Here is a 25,303-nt window from a genome sequence, read left to right as displayed (position 1 = left end):
ATTCAACACACCGCAGTCTCCTCAGGTAATAACTGATGAGATGACATGAAATTAGACAAGAGAGAGTTGAAAAACAAGTTTGAGTGTTTATGTTCACACCTGAGATTCCAAGAATTAATTTGTTTTTTTATCTATTTAGTTGTATATGAGACAGCTGGGTGATTTCTGTGAATATCTGTGTGATAGTTTTCAATCACCCAAATCACCATTCATTACAGTCCCCCTTCACTCAATATATAATATATTTTTCTTTTTGCTCATAGAATTGAATGTTTGAGTTTCACTGTACAGAATGATGAATGCAGAGTTTGACTCTCAAGGGCTATTTTCACATTCATCTGCTGAAAGTAGAAAGTTCCTCTGTACTCAGTGAAAATCAGGTTTTAGGGGTGGGTTTACGAGCATGATTTGTGACATCACAAATAGCCTGGAAGCCAATCCTGGTCCAATATTCAGCTTACACAAATGTGTTGTGGAAACTTGAAGCCTCGAGTGCACATACACGTACAATGGATTTTCAGTGAAGTAGGAGACGTCTTATGTCCATTTATAGATTCTTGAGTTTTGAATGAGAGAGAAAGAGTAGATGTCATTTTAAGGATTAGCTAATAATAATAATTTAAAAATAATTTAACTTTGTTGTGGAAAAACCATATTAGACACAAATTATTAGTAGTAGAGTATTTTATATGCATCTTAAAACATGTCTAGAGGTGATCTTTAATGAATTCTGACCTCCCTGGTAAGAGCAAAAGAAAAAAATAAGTCAGAACTAGGAGGCTTAACAGGTTTAGCTTGCTATTAAATATCTCTATGATTAAGAGTACAGCTAATACCACTGTGACACTAACTGGGATTCTGTCAGTCGTGAGCGAGAACCGGGGGAGACCAAATCTGCATCCAAGCGTTTGATTAGGCCAGTTTGGCTGCACGGAGGAGTGGGCTGGACGACGGGTTGCATCGCCAAGTCCGGAGAGAAAATAATGATCTGATGAGAGGCTTTGGGGTAGGCCATCACCATGGTAACCTATTCAGAGATGAGATGGAGAGGGGATGTAATCATGGGATGTCCTGACCCACCTGAGTTAATTTCAGTAATGCTGTCCAATGTTGGTAAAACATGCACACAAGCAGATCTTTTGTCACAAAGCTGATGCAAACCATGTTTGATGGTTGTAAATCAGAGTGTTCCTGGAACAAGAGCGGTAGGTATAAAACAAAACACAGATCTATGGCCTGTGCCTCTGCTGTCATGCATCCAATGTCTCCTCAGGTGTGAAATGACTGCTGTCTGTCTGACACCGTCTGGTGGCAAACATAATCACCTCAGTATACAAGGACACACAGTCGATGTCCAATCAGATAATGAGCTAGGCTGTGATACCTGCTCTCGCTGGATGTCGGCTCTGTCATGCAGGGAAGTGGGGACATGTGTGTAAGGGGTGTGAGAAGTAGAGGAAAGGGTCATGTTTTTCTGACGTTTACCGGCTTTTCCCAGGCCCCTGGTTAGCAACAAGATGAGAATATAAACAGCAGAAGTCACAGGAGACCACAGGAAATCATATCATGGTGAACAGGTTAATTCATGTAGACACATACACTCATACAGTCTCTTTCACCCTGACATACACATACACAGTCTTTGTAACTAGACTGCTGAGCAGGTAGGAATGACAGGAAGAAAGAAATGAATAGAGATACTTAAAATTAGTGATGCCAGGTTCATATCACATCACATGTACAAGCTGCCACTTAAGAAAATGAATATAATTTGAAAGTGTTTATCATAACTATGATACAGTCACTTGTAGTCTCTGATACCCCCCACCTGGCATCCGTCACACTGGGTGGTAGTTGAGGATTATGAAAAAGCAAATTAGTTTTTTTTTTAACTTTTACTTTCTCAACCATCTAAATTTCTGCTTATGAAAAGTAAATAATATCCACTGCATTCAGTTTGAAAATTATTTGTATATAAGTTTTTATGTGGGCTGCCAAGTGAGGATGATTGATGAATATTTCCACCAAGGATTCATTATAATTTTCTTCCAGAAAGTAACAGTTTTGCTTCCACTGGAGAAAAGGCATCTGCCAAATAGATAATTATGATGTAAATGTAAAAATTCATGTGACGCAGTAGAAAATCTCAAAAATATGTAGCAGGAGTCATAAAATAAGTGATATGCACTCACAAAATATGCTGTGTCATTGATGAACTGTTCTACACTGGCTTGATAGGCAGTTTAAGTTGAGTGTGATTGCCCACTAAATACTTCAGCTGTTCAGTAGTTACACCTGCTTATCTGGCTCCAGTGGTCTGGTAAATAGCCACTAGTAATATCAGAAATTTCTCTAAGCTATTGCATGGTTGAACTGTCTTTGAAACCTACCCTCGCCCAAGTAAAGAGCAGATACTATGCAGCTTAATCAGGCCTCATGTCCAACAGTATATGCTTAGGCTGAGCTACAATGGCTGGTCCAAATGGCGTAATAGGCAGTTCTGAATCTGAATGCCATGGCCTGCTCAGTTGTCCAGCAACCATCAGTTTTATCTAGTTCCAATAGCCTGACCAATAGCGAAAATTAGCAACCTCTCTGGTATGATAAACTTTTCTATGCATGACTTATGTCCCTTGACCTATCGTACCCATGGATGTATTATAAAATCTGGATACGGGACTAAAAATGGCTCCCATTCAGTCCATAAGAATTGCTCGGCTGGTGCATACACTCAAAAAAAGTTTCTAGCCTCCGGGTTTGCTTCCATGTTGTGCGGCCCACTGAATATGTGCAGTAGTGTTTCCCCCGCTGTCCCCACCCATGAGTTCCCGCTCGACCCATAGACTTTACATTGTGATGACATCACAGATTTTTAAATCACTTTTCTCAGCTCGAGGAAAGTTTTACAAATATAAAACCTCCATAGATCAAAAATTCATAATAGAAAGAGTCATAATTGACCTTGTTTGCAGTTCGAGGTGCCCTGTCAGCAGTTTTACAGATGTCTCTTTTACAATGGTGGTCCATGGGGAAAATGCCTTGTGGGCCGCAGGGGGATTTTTCACTGCAATACCGTGAGTGGCCACTGGGAAAAATTAACAACATGTTAAGCTACCTAGCATGTTGCCTTCACTGGCAGCAAGCTGCTTTATCCATCAAACAACAAACGTACCTCCTCAGCTACTTCACCACAGCAAGCAACAAAGCAACGGAAATACACTTTCTGTAACATCACCAGCATAACAGCATGCCAGTTAACATGTTATATTAACTCATGCTGCTTGAGCCACCAAACAAACCAAACAATCTTCTCCAGCTACCTCCCCATAGCAAGCAAAAAAGCATGCATTTCAACCTATATCACCAGCTAACACCATCAGCTAACTCCATGCTAGCTACTAACAACAAGCTAACAAGCTAAGCCGCATGTTGCCAAAATACCAAAACACCTTCCCAAGCTACTTCCTCCTTGCAGGCAAAACAGCATACTCTTCTGCTTATAACATAGCTAACAGTTTGAAGATTCTGCACTTACCTGTCTTTGCCCCAGTCACTCACCTTTCTTCTTACTCATAGCCATGTTTTCACTGCCTGGTTTGGGCTGCACCCTCCAAGTTCAGCAGGAGCAAAACCTCTAGCCAACCATGTTTCCAATCACATTGCTCTGCCTCATACTCTTTTTCTTCTCACAGACAGTTTCTACTGCATCTTCCCATGGTACTCTCAGCTCCCCAATACATCAAATCAATACAAACTCAGTTACCAAAGTTAAAAGTTTCCTTCTGGTTTTTTTGGCCTTGTCTTTGCTGTATCTAGCCAGCTTTGCTTCACCGGGAGAGAAACTGGCTAGGTTCCTTCTCCCTTAATTGCACCATCAGGAATAAAGAACTGACAAACAAATCAAAAGTGTTAGTACAAAAATCAATGTTTTCTCACAAACCGCGCAATTAATGTAAAAACACAACCAGACATCAGCACTTAAAGCAGATGAAAACAGTAGGCTATCATGACAAAAAGGCTGGGTGGATATAACTGTTAAATTCAGGAAATAAAAGAATTCATGGTGATAGTTTGGAGAGGTTTCCAGTTCCAATCCTTGAATCATTTTGCTTCATACCTGTTGTTTAGTCTACATTAAATGCTCTACTGAAGCTAGGTTGTTTGTCACTGAATCTGTTTTTGTTCATTGTAAAAGCTCTGGATTTTAACACATGCAAACATTTGACTATTTACACATTTGCAGACACAGAGCCACGTTAACATTTAGGCCTACAGTATTTTGAGCGTAGCTACCTACCACATTTAAGTCCATATTTACTCTTGTTTTAGTTCAGGTATAGTCTTTATCAACTCCAGAGAAAAACATCTTTAACTGCTCTTTAGCTGCTAGATTTGAGGCTGGGCAGGTGTTTTTTTTTAACTGAAAACAGCTGCTTGCTCCTGCTGAAAACACAGCTGATCAGAATGGAAAGACTGAACCATACAGTAGCGTGTTTTCAATCCCAGTGACCCCTTTTACATTTCATGTAATCATTTTGCTTAATGATAATATATTGATTAGTGGAGTTCAAATTATTAAAGGATAATAATGGAGCTACTAACCAAAACATTATCAGAGACCAATTTCAGTTATATTAATATCAAATATTTTTCTTGGAACTCAAGCCATGCCAGTGGTGCATTTTGATTACGATCGGCCCTATGAGCCAATGTAATTCTGTCATGATGCAACTGAAGAGATTTCGGCCAGAATCAACGAATATGATGTAAAAAAAAAAGATATGAAAGGGATAAATAAAATCCGGAGCTACACCATAAACTTAACTGATGTAAAAAAGGCTTCATATCTCCTCAGGTCACTGAGCTTGATAATAGCTTCTATTCAGTACAGCACAATACAGAGAGACAGAGTCAGTGAGAAGGATACAAAGAGCCTGACAAAGACATAGACTAAAGTGAGAAACAGGGGTAGTGCTCACAATGCTGCTTCCATCAAGCCTTCTCAAATACCAGGTCAGATACAATTGCTAACCAACATCTGCATTCATCCGCATCTCTTTCTCTGTTCTGCCCTTTAAATAGCCGCCCACTCCTGGATTAAACTGAGATCACACAGAGCTTTGCTGTTCTGCTGTCTTTTGCCCCTACCATGCTCTTATTGTAATGGCAGCACATTCTCAAGCACCTTTTTTTTTTTGTCTCACACGTTTTTTTTTTACTTTTCCTCACCCTGTCTTGCCTTTCCTCTCTAAGGTATTGATTTTTGGATTTTTTTCCTTATCTTTATCTCTTATTCTTTGTTTTCTTGTCTTGCTTCATCCCTGCCTTCCCTTTGTATACACTAACTTCCTCCACTTCCCTCATTGCCCCCCTCCTGACTCTCTCCCCTTATTTCTTTAATTATTTTAATGGCATTGTACTTTGGTGTTCTATACCCTTTTTGGCATTTGACACTTTAATATGATATTCCCTCAGTATTATTCTTCCTTACATCATTCCTGGAGTGTTTTGTTTTTGGCCCATTCCTATTCCTGACTCATCAAACACTAGAGGTTGCATTTACATACCTTTCAAAAACTGGTGCGCATATGTACAACAGTTGCATGTGTGTGAAAGGGAATAAACTTATCATTAGTTTGCATTTGTACCCCAAAGATAAATCACTACATCTGCCATTTATTCAGTATAGTCAATCAGAGGGCTGCCAAATACAGCCAACAATGGCAGACTCACTACCACAGGATATGGTCAATGATGAGCTCAACAACAGCTCCCGACAGCCGACTATCTGCTCGGTGTGTCAGTGCCCAACATGGATCTACATCTCTCCATCACTACCACCCTACCTCTCCCACTCTGTCTATCTCTGGTGTCATTTTCCTTCAATTTTACCATCACAAACATAATTATCTCTCTCTGTCTGTCTGTCTATGTCTCTCTCTCTCTCTCTCTCTCTCTCCATCTTTCTCTCCGCTCTTTCATCCATTCGTCTCTGTGTCTGTGATCATTATATTTTCTGCTTTCAGCTCCAATCTCACACCACACAAATGTTAGAAATAGCCATGAAGGACAAGCAGTTTAGCTCCGTGTAAAATCCCCATAAGATGCTAGCATGTATGAACACGTGCATTGTTCTTTGTTGGCATGTCTTTACATACCTCCGTGTTATTGTGGAGGTAGATGATGCTGATATAACTGGAGAGAAAATAACTTTTTCTCTTATGTTTGCAGTTACCTTTTTTTTTTATGTCTCAAGAATCCTTTAAATGCATCAGCAAAAAAAAGACCAATTGACATCACTTCAGTTCTGGGATCTCTACACTAGTCAGGCTTGAAACTGATTTTCAGATTTTATTGATTACTCATCAAGCAGAGTCATAATTTACACCACAAGTTGCATTGTAGCGCAACTTTATATATATGAATCAGTGTGTAAAACTAGAAAAAACAAGTAAGTGTCTAGATTTTCAAATTCAAACAGCAAAAAGCAGGTCAGAATGATATTTATATGCTTTAATTGCTACCAACTTTATGAACTTACACTTTTTTTTAGAATCTCTAAACTATTTGGTCCTTGCTTTTATATAATTCTTCTTCTTTAATGTGATGGTTTATATAATTGTTTAAAAAATAGATTCACGATTTTTCAAGTCTGTCCTAAAACAACATCCAGGTGTCCAAATGAACACTGACACATGTTTATTCATGATTAATTTAGGTAGTGTATTTTGTTCAGCCCTCATGTGTGTTAAATGGTTTGGGCAGTATAAATGTTCTCCTTGTGTTATTAGACAGGTCAGGGTTGTCTTTGTTGAGGTCAGTTAAAGGATAGGTTCACAATTTTTAAAAGCTTTTCTAAAACAATAGTCAAGTGCCCAAATGCACATTGACGCAGGGTTTTTCTTGCTGTAATCATTCCTCCTGTTCACACTGGCTATTAAGAGATCTCTTACTAATGATCTTTCAATGTAAGTGATGGGGGACAAAATCCACAAGCCTCTTTCTGTGCAAAAAAATGTATTAAAAAGTTTATTTGAAGCTAATATGAGGCTTCAGCCGTCCTAATTAGTCAAATCAATTCAGTATCTTTCAATGTCACAGTCTTTTTAGTACCAAACTCTCTACTTTTGTTACTATACTTCCACTGCAACTCAACAACACTGCTAATCAAGACACAAAGAGAGATCGCTCTCTTCTTTTTTTTTTAGTGGAAGATATCCACTTTATTTGATTAACTCAGACAGATGAAGCCTCATCTCAAAATTTCAAAACAAACAAAGCCTGTGGATGTTGTCCCCTATCACTTACATTGTAAGTGCATTAGGAAGGGATCTTTTTATGGCTTGTATAAGCGGGTGAAATGATTACAGCGAGCAAAATCTGTTTAAGTGTTCATTTTGACACCTGACTGTTGTTTAAACACAGACTTGAAAAACTGTGAACCTGTCCTTTAACCATCTTCTTACTTTCTTCTTTTTGTATGATGTTTAATCTACACAAATGCTCTTTAGTTTTTACAGTAGAATTTTACTCACCACTTTTTCTCTCCACACCTCCACCAGCACTACAGGGATCAGTCTGCCTCGGCCCTACTACATGGCTGATGAGGATGACGAGCGACCCTTCATCTGCTCCCTGCCAGTCGACAACGGCATCATGTCCTGCAACGACGTCCCGGTCCGCCGCGAAGGAGGTAGGACCTGCTGCCTGGACAAAGACGACGCCCTGTACCGACAGTCGCTGGGCCTGAGCCCCGAGCCTCTGGCCAATGGAAGTGTCAGCATAGCGGGCCTGTGTGTCAACTGGAACCAGTACTACACCAGGTGTCATACCGGGTACAGCAACCCCCACAAAGGAGCCATCAACTTTGACAACATCGCCTATGCCTGGATCGTCATCTTCCAGGTGGGAATTTTGGTGCAAGGGCCGTGAGTGTAGAAATTTGGGTTTCAATTAGAGCTACAACAATTAGACGATCATTCAAATAGTCAATCAAAAGAAAATTAACCAGCAACTATTTTGATATTCAATTAATCATTTCAGCCATTTTTCAAGCAAAAATGCCAAATGCTCTTTGATTCCAGCTTCTCAAATGTTACAATTTGCTGTTTTTCTTTGTCATATTTGACTGTAAATTTAATAACTTAACTTAGTTTTGGACTGTTAGTCAGACAAAACAAGCAAATTGAAGACATCATCATGGGCTCTGAAAAATTGTTAATGCCATTTTTTCACTATTTATTAACATTTCATCGACTAAATCGAGAAAACATTCTGCAGATTAATTGATAATCATTAGTTGTTTTAATGTTGCAAGTAGGCTCAAGATGTTACATGTTCCTTTCCATAAAGCTCCATGGAATGAGAACCTTGCAATATACCCAGCAACTTTTTCACCTGTAGCAACCAAAATATGGGATATAATAGGAATAGGAATATTCATGGAATGTTCATGACATTGTGTCTTACATATCAAAACAGCTTTGAAAGTTGTTATGAATACAGATCAGATAGATACTTAAGTGCCAGTCACACAAATACAGACACTTTTTGGGAGTGAGCTTTACATTGTTTTGAAGTATGCAGGCTATTGTGTCAGTTTTTGTTCCATGTCGGCATAATTATACATGAATCTGAAAAAAATGGCCCAAAAACAAAGAAAGTTTTAAGTGCTCCCGTAAGTGTTAAAGTTATATGAAAGTTTCATATTTGACTGTATGTTGATGGTTTTATGTCTGCCCTCATTTTTATTGTCTTTTTGTCACCTGTTTTCTTCACTGTAGGTGATCACTCTGGAGGGCTGGGTGGAGATCATGTACTATGTGATGGACGCTCATTCCTTCTACAACTTCATCTACTTCATCCTACTGATTATTGTAAGTCACACGTACATGAAAATGTGCGCATAATGCTGAGCAACGGTTGACATTAATATCATGGTATTTATATATTTAACGTTATCAACATTTGACAGGTAGAATACAATTATCAAACAGATATTCAGTGCAAATAACTCTGTTGCACTGGATCAGATAAAGCTCTTCATGCTGTATGTAAAATCAAAACTTAAACTTATTTTGTTAGTTCTTTACTTTAATTAAAACTTGCTTGGAATTATTAATCTTCAGAACATCAATATCATTAGATCACATCACTATAATACAAGCCCACTTAATGTTGAAAAATAGTAACACTAAACTCTAATAAAACAAAAAAAAAGTACACACTCGGTAATACACACACACATGCAATAAAGTCATAATTTCTGCAGCTCTACATACTTTTAGATTCCCTGCTTTTGTTGCCAAGCTACAGACGACTGAAATGAAACACTGTCGCTCTCTCCTTCTCTGTACTGCATACCCACACACACACACACATCCACAAACACACACACACACACACATCCACAAACACACACACACACACACACACAAGACTGTCAGTGTCACAGTGAAAGCTGAGCTGAAATCCCCGAAGAATCCCCCCTTTTGTTCCGATAAAACACATTTTAATTCCAATCCATTAGCTTCCGTGTGTGTGTGTAAGTTGTTATGTGTGAGCACCGATGCATGTTCACCTCAATATGATTCTTTTTTTCAGCCTGTCAGAGAGTATGTGTATGTGTGTGTTATCATAATGCGGTGTGACTGCCAGTCCCGGTTATTTCCCTAACCCAGGGGCTGTCTTGTCTTTTTATTACACTTTTAATTGCCTGACTTCAGATTCAAACAGAAGCTCTGCCTCTCTTCTTCTTCTCTTTTCTCATCTCACCAACACACACTTTGTTTCCTTCCATTTCTTCTTCTATTACTCTCTACAGCCTTCCACCTCCATAAATCTGTCACTCTCCGCTCCCTGTCACTCTACATTTCTTACCTCTGTCCCGTCATCTATCAATTCTTGACTCTCCGCTAACACTTCTCTCCATCCCTCTTTTCTTCATCTTCTGTCTCACTCTCATCCATAACCTCCTTTCTTCCCCACTTTCCTTTTTATCTCTACCACCTCCTGCCATCCATCCCCCTCTTGCCATCATTTCATCTCCTCTTTCTTTCCCTTTCCTTCCCCCAGTGTCTCGCCGAGCTGTATTCTGATCATCAGTCATGTATCTGTCGCTCGACTCATTATAATCATTCACGCGGAAACACGCGCATCCAAATTTATTGACAAACAGACACACATAAAAGAACACATTCCCACGCTCTTTTCCACATTTGCCGTGGGGCGTTATCTATCTACAGTACATCAAGCCCCTAAAATTGCCTCGCTGCAGATGATTCGTGTTATAATGGTTGCTTTTTGATGTGAGGAATGATGGAGAGAGGATGGGAGTAACTGTTGGTGGATAGTAAGAAATGGAAGGAAGACGATGAAATGGGAGAGAAAATAGAAGAATGGTGGAAAGTGGGAAAGTGGATGGTGAGTGAATTTAAGAAAGAGATATGATGAAGAGGGGAAGATGTGATGAGAGAGTGGGGGAAGTGATGGACGCCGCATTGAAGGATAGATGGAAGAAGCCAGGAGATGTGATGATGGACCGGAGTGTCGGCGTGAAATCAAAGAGAGAATCGGAGGACGGGAGAGAGAGGAGGCGACCGCATGTCGGTCTCCCGCTTTGATCTTAAATGCAATGTTATTAATTAGAGAATCTCTCAGCGTGTCCTCTGGGTTCATGTTGTTGGAGCAGACACACTGATCATAGCATCGGGTTTATCAGTATGTCCACACAGCATGTCGTCCTGCCTTTCCCACCTTTAAGAATGAATTTACTTTAGTTTTAAGGCAAGGCGAGGACAGCAGTATAAAGCAGATTTCATAAACAAGGGCAGTTTTTTAAATGATACATTATGAATATTAAATAGGAGAATCTGTGGTGCTTAGTCACTAATGCTGCTTCTCCGATGTTTCTGGGAATTGTTAGCATACCTCTATCATATTAAGCTACTGAAATCAATTAAAACTATTTGGCAGATGTGAATCAAGCTGTCAAAAGTAGATGAAAAGTCAGGGGATCAGCAAAGAACTTGTTGCAATAACTTGCTCCCATAACTTACTATTACAGTCATTAGACTTAATGAATGCAATAGTAATTATAGTGGTGATTTGATAGGTGGGTATTCTGGACACTGATACATGTCTGTGGTTACTTTGAGGCAGGTATACAGTAAATCAACCTGCCCAGAGGTGAGTATACACTATATACCTGCGTATGTGCACCACTACACGTCTGCCATTAGAATAATTTAGATGCATCAGTTACCCAGTAAATGTCGTCACTACCAGTACTTTATAAGTCCAGTTCAGGGAACTAATGAGAATGTTAAAACTGTCTGCTAGAAATTAAGTTTATGGCTAAATTGCAACAGCAAATATGTTTTGCAGAAAAAAAAGAAATGTAATGCTGGTTGAATTACATTATCTATCAACATAATGAGGAAATGTTGTTAATTAAGATGTTTGGTAAGTTGCAAAAATGTTCATACTAAACTTTTTTTTTTTTTTACCCAGCAGAATATCTGATCTTGCAGCACCATATCTGCTTGATTATGTTTAGGCACTAGCAGCAAGTCCCCCTCCACTTACCGTCCATAAAATGTGTTTTTCTTATTGTTACTTCACTTTAATGTTTGACCCTCATTGTGTAGAATGATGTATGTGCAGAGTTTGACACTAGAGGGATGTGGGATTTTCATTTTATGAATTTCTAACCATGTAATTGAACATTTTTAATGGGAAAAAACACATCAGACACAAATAGTTATTCAAAGCAGAGTGTTTCATATGTCTTAAAACATGTCTGTAGGGCATTTTTAAGACCGTGGAAATATCATGTCTTGGTTTAATACAGAAAAAGTCCACAGGGACTTAAAACACAAGACATAATGTGTTTATTAACATTTAACCAAAACCACAGTCTTTCACTAACCTTAACCAAAGTGTTTTTGACGCCTTAACCGAACCTCACGTTGGACTCTGGTTCCAAGATCTTTCACTTTGTACGCCCGCCATCCACCCCGACCAATTCCCTACAACTTCAGTGTAGTACATAAATGCAGCTCATTCATTCCAAAAGCTATGCAATGTAACTGGGAAATCAATTTAGTAGTATATAAACTTAATTTATAGGAGACAGGGTTGCAATGGTACTATAAGTCACATATTCGTACAGTAGATGCTTGCCTCTATGGTGTGCGTAAAGTCTTTCACCAATTAAACAAACAGTTTAAACCATTTTCTAGACACAGGATCAAAATCAACTTAATTGCTAGACCTTAAACTAAAAAAAAAATGTCTCCACTGAGTGTCTAGTAAAGCAGACTTGCCTGAAGCATTACAATACCAACTGTAAATGAGGAAGTAAATCCCCATTGTTTAATATATCTCAAGATAAGCATATTGTCATTCATTAGACTTAAAACATTTAGTCTGCTATAGAAGCAGAATAAGCAGATTTTACTCCCAGCAGTTGCTGTGTCTTTTTTCCCCACAGAGTCGAGATTTGACAGCCAGGCTCTTGTCGGCTTTGTTACAGCGTGTTTCAAGGCCTGTCTCACAAACAGGCTTAGTAGAGGAAAGTGATTTAAGTGTTACTATTTGAATGTTAGAAGTTCTCTTCACATCCCCGGCTCGTCCTCATCTCACTGGCAGACAGATGAGGAGACTTTTAATTATGTTTTCTTTAATGCTGCACGACACTGAGCATGGAGAGATGGAGGGACGCGAGTGACAGAGATAAAGAGAGAGAGAGAGAGAGAGGAAGGAGAGAGAGAGGTTCAGGTTGTATTGAGATGCCTTGACAATTTCTCTCATGTTACATTCATGCAGAGTAAGTAAATTGAATTGAATTGAGAGAGAGGTAGAGAAGGATGAAGAGTGAGTGATACGAGAGAGAGAGAGAGAGCGACAGATGGAGAGACAGATGAAAAAGGTGAGAGGAGACGGAGATAAAGACGGAGAGAGTTAGAGAGATGCTGTACGCTGATTACCATCATGTAGAGCAGTTTAGACACGAGGGCTCAGCGGAATTAAAGGCTTTGCGTGGAAAATAGCTCGGCCCTATGGAATTAAGGTTTAACATCCGGAAATGCCACCCTCAGCCTTGTTTTGTTACACAGACTTACTGTGTGGTAAGCCCTGTGATTTGACACAGTTTAAGCTCCCCATTTGCCTTTACTTATAACTTGTATTAACATTCAACACATACACCATTACGGATTGCCTTATCGCTAATGTTACGTGATGTCCCTACCTGTTGCTGCGCGCTTGTGTGTGTTCGCCTAGGGTTTAAATGATCTCAGTGCAAAAAAAACAAAAGCATTTCAGTAACAGATGACTGATTTGTGAGACTTTAATACCCAGAAACCCTGTAATGTGATCTGAGTAAACATCATGTAAACTATGTGATAGTTGTGTTAAAGTGTTTCTTTCATGATTTATGAGCTTATAAGTCTGATCCAGAGAAAGTGGTTTGTACCTGCTGTTGGTAAGAGCAATTTCAGACAGTTGTTTTGCAGATGTTTTACTCATTAACTAATGTTACAGTAAAAACATGATTATTGTTTTCTGAGTATTCTTACACCGTGGCTACACAGAAAGCATAGCATGATCAGCATGTTTAGCAGAGCAGCTCCGTCTATGTGTGTCCACATGAGGTGTTCAGGCGCAATGTTGAGCGTATAGGTCACCCAGACGGGCGTGACACGAATGAATGAAAAACGCAGCTTACGTGTAAACAAACACATGCGGTTCATCGGTCTTCTTGTCTATCATGTGACATGTGTCGTTAGAGTCACACGAGTTCCAGGTGTGAAGGAGGCCGTATACAGTATGTCAAAGTGGAAAAACCATCAATCAACAGAAAAGGTGGTCTACAACACCGACATCAATTACAATTATGTCCTGTCATCCCTTCCCAGGCAGTTTAACACCCGTTTACATCTGGACTCTAATGACTGTCACATGACAGACAAGAGGACTAAATGACCCTACAGAGGTTAAATACCTGGGACTGAAGAAGCCTTTTGGATGAGAGGCGAAACATCTTCAAGAATCTACAACAAGTCCAGTTGCTCAACACTGTTGGAACAACTGCCTGCTCACACAACCTGCACACACAAAAGCAACATTAACATTAATTTGGAGATCATAAGTCCTATATTCACTTTCCTTGTAGCTGTGGTTTGGTCTCCACCAACTATCTAGAAAAATATGGCTCAAGTTCTTTAGGTATTTGTCTGTCAACTGTTTGGTATTTGGTAGGTAGTGTACAGTGACTTTACAGCTTACTTGCTGTTAACAGCTGCCTGCTGTTGATGGAAATGGCATTGACGAGAACAATGAAACACATTGTAAATGTCATGTAAGAAAAAAAAGCTATAAGAGACTAAAAAGCTGTGAAGAGCCTCTGAGTCGGGGATAGTTCCTTGTCATTAAATTGTCATATGATTCTTGTAAATCTTAAAAAAATATCAATATCTGGAGCTTTTGGATTCATGTTGGTTTGTGGTGCAAATTGAGGGTTTGCCTCTCTCTTTTTCATGCTCAAACTCACACACACACACACACTCAGTACATCCATTCAGTGTCATCCACACATTCTCATATCCTCTCACACATAGTCATTTTGTCACTCTGCTGCAAACACTGAATCTGCACAGACACACACACACACGCACACACTAATCTAATTGTATTTCAGCAGCTCCAGCAGAGTGTGAGTATAAATATTTGATGGGATCAGCGAGGGTGCTGAATGGGTGCTGGGACCTACTGCCTCCCTTTCAGTCCGTGAGTCCAGAGAGCTGGGATGAAAACCAGCCAGTCAGCCCACAAATCTCTGCTTTGGATCAATGAAGAGGAGCTTTACACACAAAACACACACTGACATACACTGACGCACACGCACACATGCTTACACACACTTTTTATCCAGCTCTTCCATAGTCTTTGTCACAGCGGTTCAGATGGAGAGCAGGAGGGGGTTATCAGGCTTCACAATCACTATTGATCACAACCTAGAGAGCATTAGACTTCATCCCCCCTCTCTGCCTTCTCGCTTTCTCTATCCTCTTTTTCCACATAAGCTCTGCTTCTCTGGGTGACCTTACCCCCTTTTTTCTTCTCTCATTTTCTCTCTCTCACTATATCCGTTTCACCCACTGTCTCTTGTAAAGAGAGTGAGCCTCAAACATCAAACATGCAGCACTGCAACACAGCTTACCTTACAGTTTCTGACACACATCTTTCATTATTTTATTAATAATGAAAGGTTAAGCAGTGGCTGCTTTGGAACTTCTTCATCTTAGCCTTCAACCTGGTTATTCTTGATTAATAATGGAGCATTGGGACAGGTTTTAGTGAAAGAAATTCATGAGTTCAAGAGTAACAGACAGAGATGATGAATGAGAGAGGCACAAAAAGTAACGATTCTTCTTTACTCTTCTGACCCTTCCTCTCTCTGCCTTTTATCCTCTCTGACTGTTGCGCCGATACACTAAAATCTCAAAAGGCTGTCTTTTGCTAAAAAAAACAATGTATTATTAATCAAGGACAACCAAGCTCAAGGCCCGGTTTCAGTCGCTCATGCAGTCATCTATTAATTTTTTGCCTAACAAACGTCTTAGGCTTTCCACAGGCATTTTAGATAACACAGAGTTGGCTGTCTGGCGGTAAGTTTGGGCGTTTGCCTAGATGGTTAGATATTTTAACTACATTCATAATGCTTTAGGTTCTGAAAAAGGAACTGCAAAGCGAAACAAAACTTTCAAAACAAGTATAAACATTGTAAAGTACTCTTTAGAAGTGGGTAGATCGCTATGCAGCTTGCATAGACAGCACAGCCTGACAACCTCCACCAAAGATTGAGATCGGATCAAAGGATGTTTAGGGGAAAAAAGACCAGAATATCATAAATAACAGAATAGCCATAAATAACATAGGCAGGCTTCTACCTTATGACTTTATATCAAAGAAACAGATATTTTCTAAAACAGATGTTCACCTTCAATCCAAAATGTGGAAGAGCTCCAAATATGAGTTATTCAACGTTTTCTGTAGAGAAAATGAAAAGGAATTTTATCTTCAGAACCAGGAGCACCTGAAATAGCTCATCCCACTTCACAACTCTATAGTACTGGTATTAGCCTAGCCTATACAGTAGAACGGTATGTTCATTTCAGTGATAAAAGAGATCTATTTGGATAGGTCTGTAAATTTGAGTGAATGGGTGAGTGAGTGGGTGGGTTATATCCCTAAATCACATGAGATTTCCATGTAAAATTCATTGAATAGGATCCAATTGATGTTTTATCTCGCATGACCAAATAAAGAAAGAATTACAAGAGCAGCAAGAACATTACAAGAGCAGAGATCAGGTTGACATAAAGGTGTATGATCTCCTCGTCTAATAGATTAACGTTGGTTGGGCTTAAATTTATCAGGTTTGCTGGTTATTTAGTAAAAGAAAGGACAAGACTTGCAATGTTAGATCTCACTGGTTTAATTGAGAACACAGCAGCTTTTTTTAGAATCGTACTGTATAATGTGTGATGTTTTGAGTTGTCCAGCCAAATAGGCTAATGGGCTAAACTGCATTGGCATCAAGCCATCTTGTTGAGAGTTCTTTATTCAGTGTGATTATCTGACCACTTACAGATCAGATTCATGCCAGTGTGTACAAATGGTGCAGTTAAACAAACCTAGGTAGTCTAGAGTGGGGATAATGGTTTAAAATTTAAACATTTAATCTTTAGCAGTATTCACCTGTAAAATATCTGTTTCTGCGTTTTCCCTCTTATCCTTTTAGGTTGGTTCCTTCTTCATGATCAACCTGTGCCTGGTCGTCATCGCCACCCAGTTCTCAGAGACCAAGCAGAGGGAGCACCAGCTGATGCAGGAGCAGAGGGCACGGTGTTCGTCCTCTTCCACCCTGGCAAGTGAGCCCGGGGACTGCTATGAGGAGCTCTTCCAGCTGGTCTGCCACATCCTCCGCAAGGCCAGGAGACAGACTGTCGCCCTTTTCAACACCCTGCGGGGGAAACCTCGTGGCTTTCGGGGCGTCGGAAGAGGTAGAGGAGGAAGAGAAGGGAGGGATAGGAAGTCCAATGGAAGGGGAGGACGTGAGAGGAGAGCGGTGTTGAGGCACGGTAGGTAACTGTAAAAATGGTATTTACATGCACAGTTTATATACTCCCTCTTTAACACCCTCCATTTGCGCAATTTCAGCTCCACCTTGTCCCCACCATAACAAACCTGACCACGCCTCACCTGCTGAACCAATGGCGCTCACCTCTTCCTCTGCCACCGTTGGCTGCCCCCAGTGTGTCGCTGCCCTGTCGCTCTCTGACGGGGTCGGACCGGTTCGCGGTGCGGCCAGCGATGAAGCCGAGGAGGGAGCTGTGGAGGAAACGGACACGGAGGGGGTACAATCTACTGGTAAAGAAAAGGACAAGAAAGGCCACGATGGTGCAGGGACGGGATGTAGTCCTCAGCAGAAATGCAAGAAGCTGTGCTACGAGATCAGGACGAAGCTGTGGGGCATCGTGGAGAGCAAATACTTCAACCGAGGCATCATGATCGCCATCCTGATCAACACCATCAGCATGGGCATCGAGCATCACGAGCAGGTACAGACAGCTGCAGCTCTCCTCTGTGATGCATAACATTATTTATGTTTAAAGTACTTCTCATGGTCTGTCTGTCATACTTCTGTTTTTCATTTTTTTCTTCTTTCTGCAGTCAGTCAATGTCTGCAGCATCTGTGTCATGTTCTCCTTTCTCTCAGTATGCCTCTTTTGCACAGCTGCCTCTCTATTGAACTTTAGAAACTTCAATCAAATATCCTGCGCTTGTGCTCACATAATGTACATTTCTTGTCCATAGAGAAAGCATTGCATAAGTACCCTACAGGCTTTGCTCAACAGGTTCAGTATAATTACACAGAATATCAAAAGTAGCTGCTTTAAAGCACAGTCTTCGGGCATGCTGCCTGTCCCATTAGATTCCCATTGTGGTTGTTTGACAAATTGTTGGTGCATTATTTCAAAGTACATTTTTTTGTTGTTACATTGAACACAACCAGAAAAGAGAACATGCCCATGGCATAAAAGAATCATAACATCACCAGCAGAAAGAAAATATAAAATGTATAGAGTTTCCTGATTTGGAATTCAATTATCAACCTTTTCTGACCTTGAAACTAGCAACAATATCTACACAGTCTTCATAAAATAAAAAGGAAAAAAGTTTTTGCCTGTTTCTATTTGGTCACATGGTTATCATCATGGGGAAACCCTAATTACACACCCTATACAGCAGCGATTCCAAAAATAAGGGAAGTAATCTTAAGGATACTGATCATCAAAACATCCAATAATCTACCAGGTGTGATGTGCAAACAACACAGGACACCCATCCAACTAATCCCAGTCAGTTGCAGCACCTGATCACCATGTATTGCAATTTAGAATGTGTGCAAAATTAGATAGCAAAAGTCAAAATAGTTTGTTCAAAGTAATGGAAAAATGGTTGAAACGGTCAGCTTCCTCAAAAAGATACAAAGGCAAACTGATAAAAAGTACAAAGGGACCCATCCTTAACACTGACAATTCCAGGATCACTTTATCTTGGTTAAGTTATGGTTCATGCCTTCCTCTGACCGAAAGCTCGCTAATTAAAAAAGATTCTTGCACAGATTTGAGTGTGCGGGTTCTTTTTTTATTCAGTTTGATAATTTTTTAGCTCCACCACCTCAGCTAAGTCTGATACCGGGTGAGAGGTGTATTTTTTTTATCTGTTGTTGAGTTATGAACATGACACTTTCAGTTAACTTTTCATGGTCACCAGCCATAGACGCCCAATCACATTTCCAACACTTCAGGCTGGTAAGAGGAAAAATAATGAGAACCTGATCTGTCAACAGTCAAACTTTTAGTTGAAAGACAACAGAAACAGAAATCTCACGATGTTTGGAGGGAGGTTCCATCCATTAGTGGTAATGTTGTTTTTATCTGTTTTATTTATTTATTTAGTTCTTTACTTATTTATATGTGTGTTTATCTTCAGTTATTACTAACCAGTTAGCATGTGCTAGGGAGCCAACACTGTGGGATTATGAATGGGGGAATCCATAATGCAGCAGTTAAAAATGAAGGATTTTCCTGTTTATTAGCTGCATGAGATCTCAATGTAGATGCAGCTGGAGCCTCTCTTCCCACCTACATTTGCTCCAGAGTGAACCACCGACCATGTTTGCAGTCTGAGTCGGCCGTCTCTTTTAGTTTCTCTCCCTGTCACTCTATGTCTACACTCCTCCGCAATGTAAACCTTTCTATATGCTTTCTCCTGCACACCTGTCTCTGTTTCTTACATGCCTCTTCCTCTCTCAGCCTCCATCCGTTCCTGTATAATGTGATTCCCCAGTCAACAGGACAGACATGTGTGCACTCAGGTTAGGCTGGAAGATGTTGGCAGGACCACCAGAATATTATTACACCTTTGGTTCAGATCACACTCACCAATATCTCCTAGGAATGAAAAGTGATGCTCTGTGCATTCTTTCAACTTTTGCTCCCCCCCTTCCCCCTCCCATTCTTCCCAGTTTCCTGTCTCTCTCTGTCGCTCTGCTTTGTGCACTCTTTGTCTTTCTATCAATATTTCTTGCTCTCGCTATACCATCGCCCACTCACTTCTGCCACCGCCGCAGTGGTGGGTCGTCTCTCATCTCAGAGGCGGCTAAAAATAGAGAGAGACAGACAGACGGAGGCAGAGAGAGACTTTGCTGCTCTAATGGGGAGGAAATAGCGAGCTGGAATGTCTGCGGTTCCACAGGCTGTTTAGCAAACTGGAGTCATGCCTCCTTCCCTCTGTTTGAACAGTGATATCAGAGGCTTAATCTGTCTCATCACTCTGATCCTCATCCTGTAGAGGGGTGCTTCCACCTGTCCTACTACACCTGTGGTCTCTGGTTCTGTTAGTCTGGAAACAACAGATAAACAGTGCGGAAAATGCAACCAAGTTGCTTTTTCTAAATTTCAGGGTTTCAGGCAGGTATGATTTAGACCACCGGGAGGCAACCAAACATAATTTGGTGAATTTATTAAGTCCAAAAGAAGGCAGTTTGTTGGTGAAAGAGTCTAAGAAGTGTTTTGGGACGTCCTTCACACTTTTTTATAACAGCAGACACACATTTTTTGCTAATCAAACTACATGATAAGATATTTTATTAGAACCGTAACAAAGCAGCTCAACGGCAAACTCTGCATTCTCTCATATGTTTAAATATTCAATGGTCTGGAAAATAGTTTGCCATATGAGCTGCTCATATTTTTAGAAACACACTTAAACATTTATATAACTACAGTAACACTGCCGTCATCATCTTTTGTTGGTTTCACTGTTGGATTACGTATCTGGAAAGATGTGAGAGTGTTAGCGAAGGATGTTTTATGGCTCAAAGGGCCATTTCTAAATCAAAGTTAGGAATGAAAGTTTAAATATCACTTCATATTGCAAAGCCTGAAAACCATATTAGTCAAAAATGTATCAAATCCTGCAGCTAATGGGAAAAAAGGTGGATATTATGAGTAGAAATATTAATGACCTTTTGGCAAAGAAAGACAAGAATCTCTAATGTTTTAGAGGAGAAATCAGATGATAGTCTTTTAAATTAATGGAGATGACGATATTGTAAATGTTGAGTTTCTTCATAGAATCAAGATAAAGTCTTAGGAATCCATCAGTTACAAGGGCACTTTGTATTGCTTTTGACATCACAAATATGATCATAATTCCTGGGATTCAGTTGTCAGGGCACTTGGCCATTGTCTTTGAAGGGATATTAGTTGCAACAGTGGCATGACGTACGTTACTGAAAATACGAGGATAGATCTCCCACTGAATGGGGTTGATTGCTCCAGTGAGAAGACACCTCAGATAATTTAGCAGCTGTTTGGGGATTAATAATGCAGCAGCGTGACGGGCACTTCTTTGGAGATTTGACAGGGATGGATAGAGATCAAACAACAGTGCTACGTGTCTTTCTCTGCCCAAATGCAAAGATTAAAACAAAAGGAAATAACCGAATTCATGTTGTGGGGGCAACTGAGGTCACAGTCAAAATATTCAACGACACCCACATACTCAGTTTAAGATATTTGGGCTATGACTGCCATATGCTAATTGAAACAGTAAAAGCCAAAAATAGTTGACAATTATAAAGCAGTGTAGGTCTGAAAATTCAAAGGTGAAAATAAAACTGGGGTTTGGAAGACAATCGAACAATCTACAGAAAACAGCCGAATGTCTTTGAATAGCAAATGACAGCAATACAGAAGGATTTGATGTTTCACCAGTTACTGAAATGCTGTTTTTAATATGTATGTTATGAATAAATGTAATCTCTTACCCCTACCAAAGGATTTTTGGAAATTCAATAACCAGGGGCACAAACCTTAATAAGATAGCTATCTGAATTAAGTTGCTGTTGAAATATAAAGAGGCTCATATTTGAGAGATTTGATTACATTAAGTGCAGGGAACAAAACAAATTACACCACTTTTATAGAAATAACAAAGTGAGACACATCAAAGGCTTTAGGATTGTTATGATTTCCATTATCACATTACTGATATTTATGCATAATGCCACAGCAGTGGGTTTGGGTTATTTACTATCACAGGAATGTTACATGAGTATGAACCTGTGTCAGAATAACAGAGGTCAGACTCTATGCAGCAGATGCTAAAAGCATTAGAGCAAGGAAAAGGCTAAAAAGGCTGGGCTTGTTGCAAAAATTTGTGATCATCACAGCAATAGGTGCTCATTACCAAATGGATACCATATTGACCTCTATAGGCATTTCAAAAATGATTCATACAGGTATTGTCTGATCCACCAGTATGGTGGGCTGCTGACTAACTAAAACTAAAACTGCATGTTTACTGTAAAGGAAGGATCACAATCATGGTTAAAAGAAAAGTTGAATGTTGGTAGATAAGATTCAAAGAACAGTCTTCTTGTCAAGGTCAGACACTTTGTCCACCCAACTTCCCATGTTAACCTCATTCTTATGTGTAACACACACACATTGCGTCATTTGACAAGCATCAACTGATGTTCATTGAAAAACACCAGATGCATCATATGAGCAGAACAAATGTGATAAAGTTGCAGTTTTTCTGGGGAATTATGGTGGGACTAGGACAGTGGCGTACCCCAACAAGTTGACACGTGTGGGTGTTTTGACACGTCTTACACTGCCAATGTGTTTTCCCTTTTAGAAGGGTTTTCAGTACTATTACATCACACAATGTCCACATTTGCTTCTGAGAGATAACAACCATTATGCCCACAACCACGAGGTCCTGCTTGTCAGGAAATAAAAAACAAACTTTTAAACACTTACAGGCGTTGTTGAAATTATTGTTATTAAAATAATGCACCATTCGCTCTGAACAGTTTTGAAATATTATTATTATTATAAAAGATATTTTAAAAGATATTTTATTATCAATGCATGTCTATGTTTGGGTTGCAGTGGAACGAAACAAAAAAGTTGTGAAAATAACAGAATTCATGCTTATTCTACAAAGACATTCTACGAACAGCCTGGATTATAGGTTATAAGAAATAATTGATTTGTAGTGATACTTTAAGTAGACTATTGTGTTTTAATTAGTATCACAGGTGTTTTCAATCATCTAATCACTCATGCAGCCAGTTTAAAAGGAGAAAATTACTCCCTCTGCTGTTTTGTGCCACTGTGTGCATCACACTGAACATGGAAACAGGAGGAAAACTAGAGAGTGGTCTGAAGACATTAGAAAAAAAAGGTAATAGCCAATGTAGGTCAATGTAAAGGTTACAGAACCATCCCCAAAGAGTTTTATGATCCTGTGACCACTGTTGCCAATGTTATTAAGAAATTTAAAGCCCATGGAACTATAGCCAACATCTTTGGACGTGGTCACAAGAGGAAAATTGGCCCGAGATTGAACAGAAGGATTGCTTGAATGGTTGAGAAAGAATCAAGGAAAACTTCAACACAGATCCAAGCTGATCTTCAAGTTCAAGGTACAATAGTTTCACCATCCGTCACTGTCTGAATGAAAATAGGCTCCATGGTTGAAGACCCAGGAAAACCCCATTTCCAAAAGGGAGACACAAAAAAGCCAGACTGGACTTTGCCAAAATACATGTTGAAAAGCCACAGTCCTTCTGGGAGAAAGTGCTTTGGACAAATGAAACAAAATTAGAGCTTTTTGGTAAATCACACCAACCCTATGTTTACGGAAGAAAAAATGAAGCCTTTAAAGAAAAGAACACCATGCCTACTGTGAAACATGGAAGAGGCTTAGTGATGTTTTGGGGTTGCTTGATGCCTTGGGCACTGGGTGCCTAGAATCTGTGCAGGGTACAATGAAATCAGAAGGCCATCAAGGCATTTTGGAGTGAAACATACAGCCCAGTGTCAGAAAGCTGTGTCTTAGTCACAGGTCATGGGTCTTCCAGCAGGATAATGACCCCAAACATAAATCAAAAAGCACCCAAGACTGGATGAGAAGAAAACGTTGGACAATTCTGAAGTGGCCTGCTATGAGTCCTGATCTGAATCCCATTGAACATCTGTGGAAAGAGTTGAAACTTGCAGTTGGGAGATGGCAGCCATCAAACCAGAGAGAACTGGAGCAGTTTGCTCAAGAAGGGTAGGCCGAACTACCAGTGGAGAGGTATAGAGACCTTACTCAGAGTAACAGAAAGCGCTTGACTGTAGTTACTGCCTTCAAAGGCTGTGCCACAAAATATTAAATTAAGGGTACCAGTATTTTTGGCCATGCCATTTTCATTTGTTTTATTGTAAATCAAAAGCAAAGGGGTATCAAAGGGTAGCAAAGGGTACCAATATTTTTTTTCCATCATGTCTGTTCATTTTAAGTGTTTGAACAAATGACCGATGCTGTTGTTTTCCTGGTGAGGACGGTCTCTATCACAGAACTGCACCAGACTGCATGTCAGTCTAGAATTAATACATTTGCTAAGAAAATATCAGTGAAGTTTGATACTGATCAGATCAGTGCAGACCAATGCATATGACAGATGTTAGGCAAATTGCTGCAGATAGACACTAAAGGGTTATTGATACATGGTAAAGAGTAATGGGCAGGTTTTACAGGCAATATTGTTTTGCCAGCTGCTGCAAGCTTATACACCACAGTTTTTGTTTTTGAAGTTTTATCTCATTTAGTTTAGTTAGAGCAAATGCTCTTTTTAAAAAAAACTTTCTGTTTTGTTCACTTTACAAGTACATAATTTCCTTATATAAGAGTGAGTCCTTAGTGGGACATCAAATACCCACTTTTCTTATTTTATTCCATACATCCGCCGACCGGAAAACACCAGTCTTCTGTACCCAGGTTTGCAGTAATGAGACAGCAGTAATGGATCTCCGGGGGCTGCTGCGCTGTTTAGCTGGTCTACAAACAGCGGTCAGCCGTCACATCGTTACCAAAACTGGTGGGCACGCATCATTAGGTTGTGTTTTCACACTGCTAAACACTCATTAGGAATGACAACACACACATACACACACACACACATACATGCATCTCCTAACAGCAGAGTCGCTACAAACAGATGCACACATACACACTGACAGACATGTAAATGCAAAACAAGCAGTGCTCATTGATTCTGGGGCGGTGAAATGTCAGAAGTGTTATTGCTGAAGTTACCAGAGGAGCTCTGTGGAATCGTGATATGCTAGATTCATGATTGTGCCAAATTTAGCTCTTTGTGTGTGTGTGTGTGTGTATGTGTGTTCTTCTATTAAGGCAGGCAGAGACAGAAAGACAAAAACAGAAAGAAGAAGTTACTCAAATGGTGTCAAATGTTACTACTGAAAAGACAGACATTCATGCACATTCATAAGTGACAATAAGTAGAAGAAACCAGAATATCTTGTAAAGGCATACAGTGGAAAGCAAATTGGATTTAAATACTGGCAGTTCAAGTTCAAGAGTTAATTTTATCACTCTCATTGTAAATGAACAGTTGCTTTACTGGTGTAACTTCCACAACTAAATTCTTACATTACATCATAGCTCTCCAGACCATTGTCAGGAACAAAAATGTAGTCTTTCAGTTTGTCTCCAAGCTGGAAGGAGTAAAATGTTGAACCTTTTTAATGGCAGCAGTGTGTGTGTGCGCTGCTGGGTAGGAAATGAGTAGACAGTAGTGATGTGGACAAGAAGTGCAGACAGTATTTGGACAGCATTCAGGCTGTTCTTTGTGTTTTGTTGCCAG

The 25,303-nt window shown here is 39.8% G+C and overlaps 1 protein-coding gene across 1 annotated transcript in view; it reads left to right on the top strand.

Moving 5' to 3' along the window:
• LOC121908360 (voltage-dependent T-type calcium channel subunit alpha-1I-like) overlaps positions 1–25,303 on the top strand; it is a 222,922-nt gene that overhangs the window by 113,553 nt on the left and 84,066 nt on the right. Inside the window, exons 7-10 of the mRNA XM_042428302.1 lie at positions 7,563–7,905; positions 8,784–8,876; positions 16,808–17,147; positions 17,227–17,627. Coding sequence (XP_042284236.1) covers positions 7,563–7,905; positions 8,784–8,876; positions 16,808–17,147; positions 17,227–17,627 — 1,177 coding nt within the window. The remainder of the gene's footprint in view (positions 1–7,562; positions 7,906–8,783; positions 8,877–16,807; positions 17,148–17,226; positions 17,628–25,303) is intronic.

Source organism: Thunnus maccoyii, chromosome 2 (assembly GCF_910596095.1).
Source record: "Thunnus maccoyii chromosome 2, fThuMac1.1, whole genome shotgun sequence".
Taxonomy (NCBI): Eukaryota; Metazoa; Chordata; class Actinopteri; order Scombriformes; family Scombridae; genus Thunnus; species Thunnus maccoyii.
The sequence above is the reverse complement of the archived record's forward strand: the minus strand, read 5'-3'. Positions and strand labels throughout refer to the sequence as shown.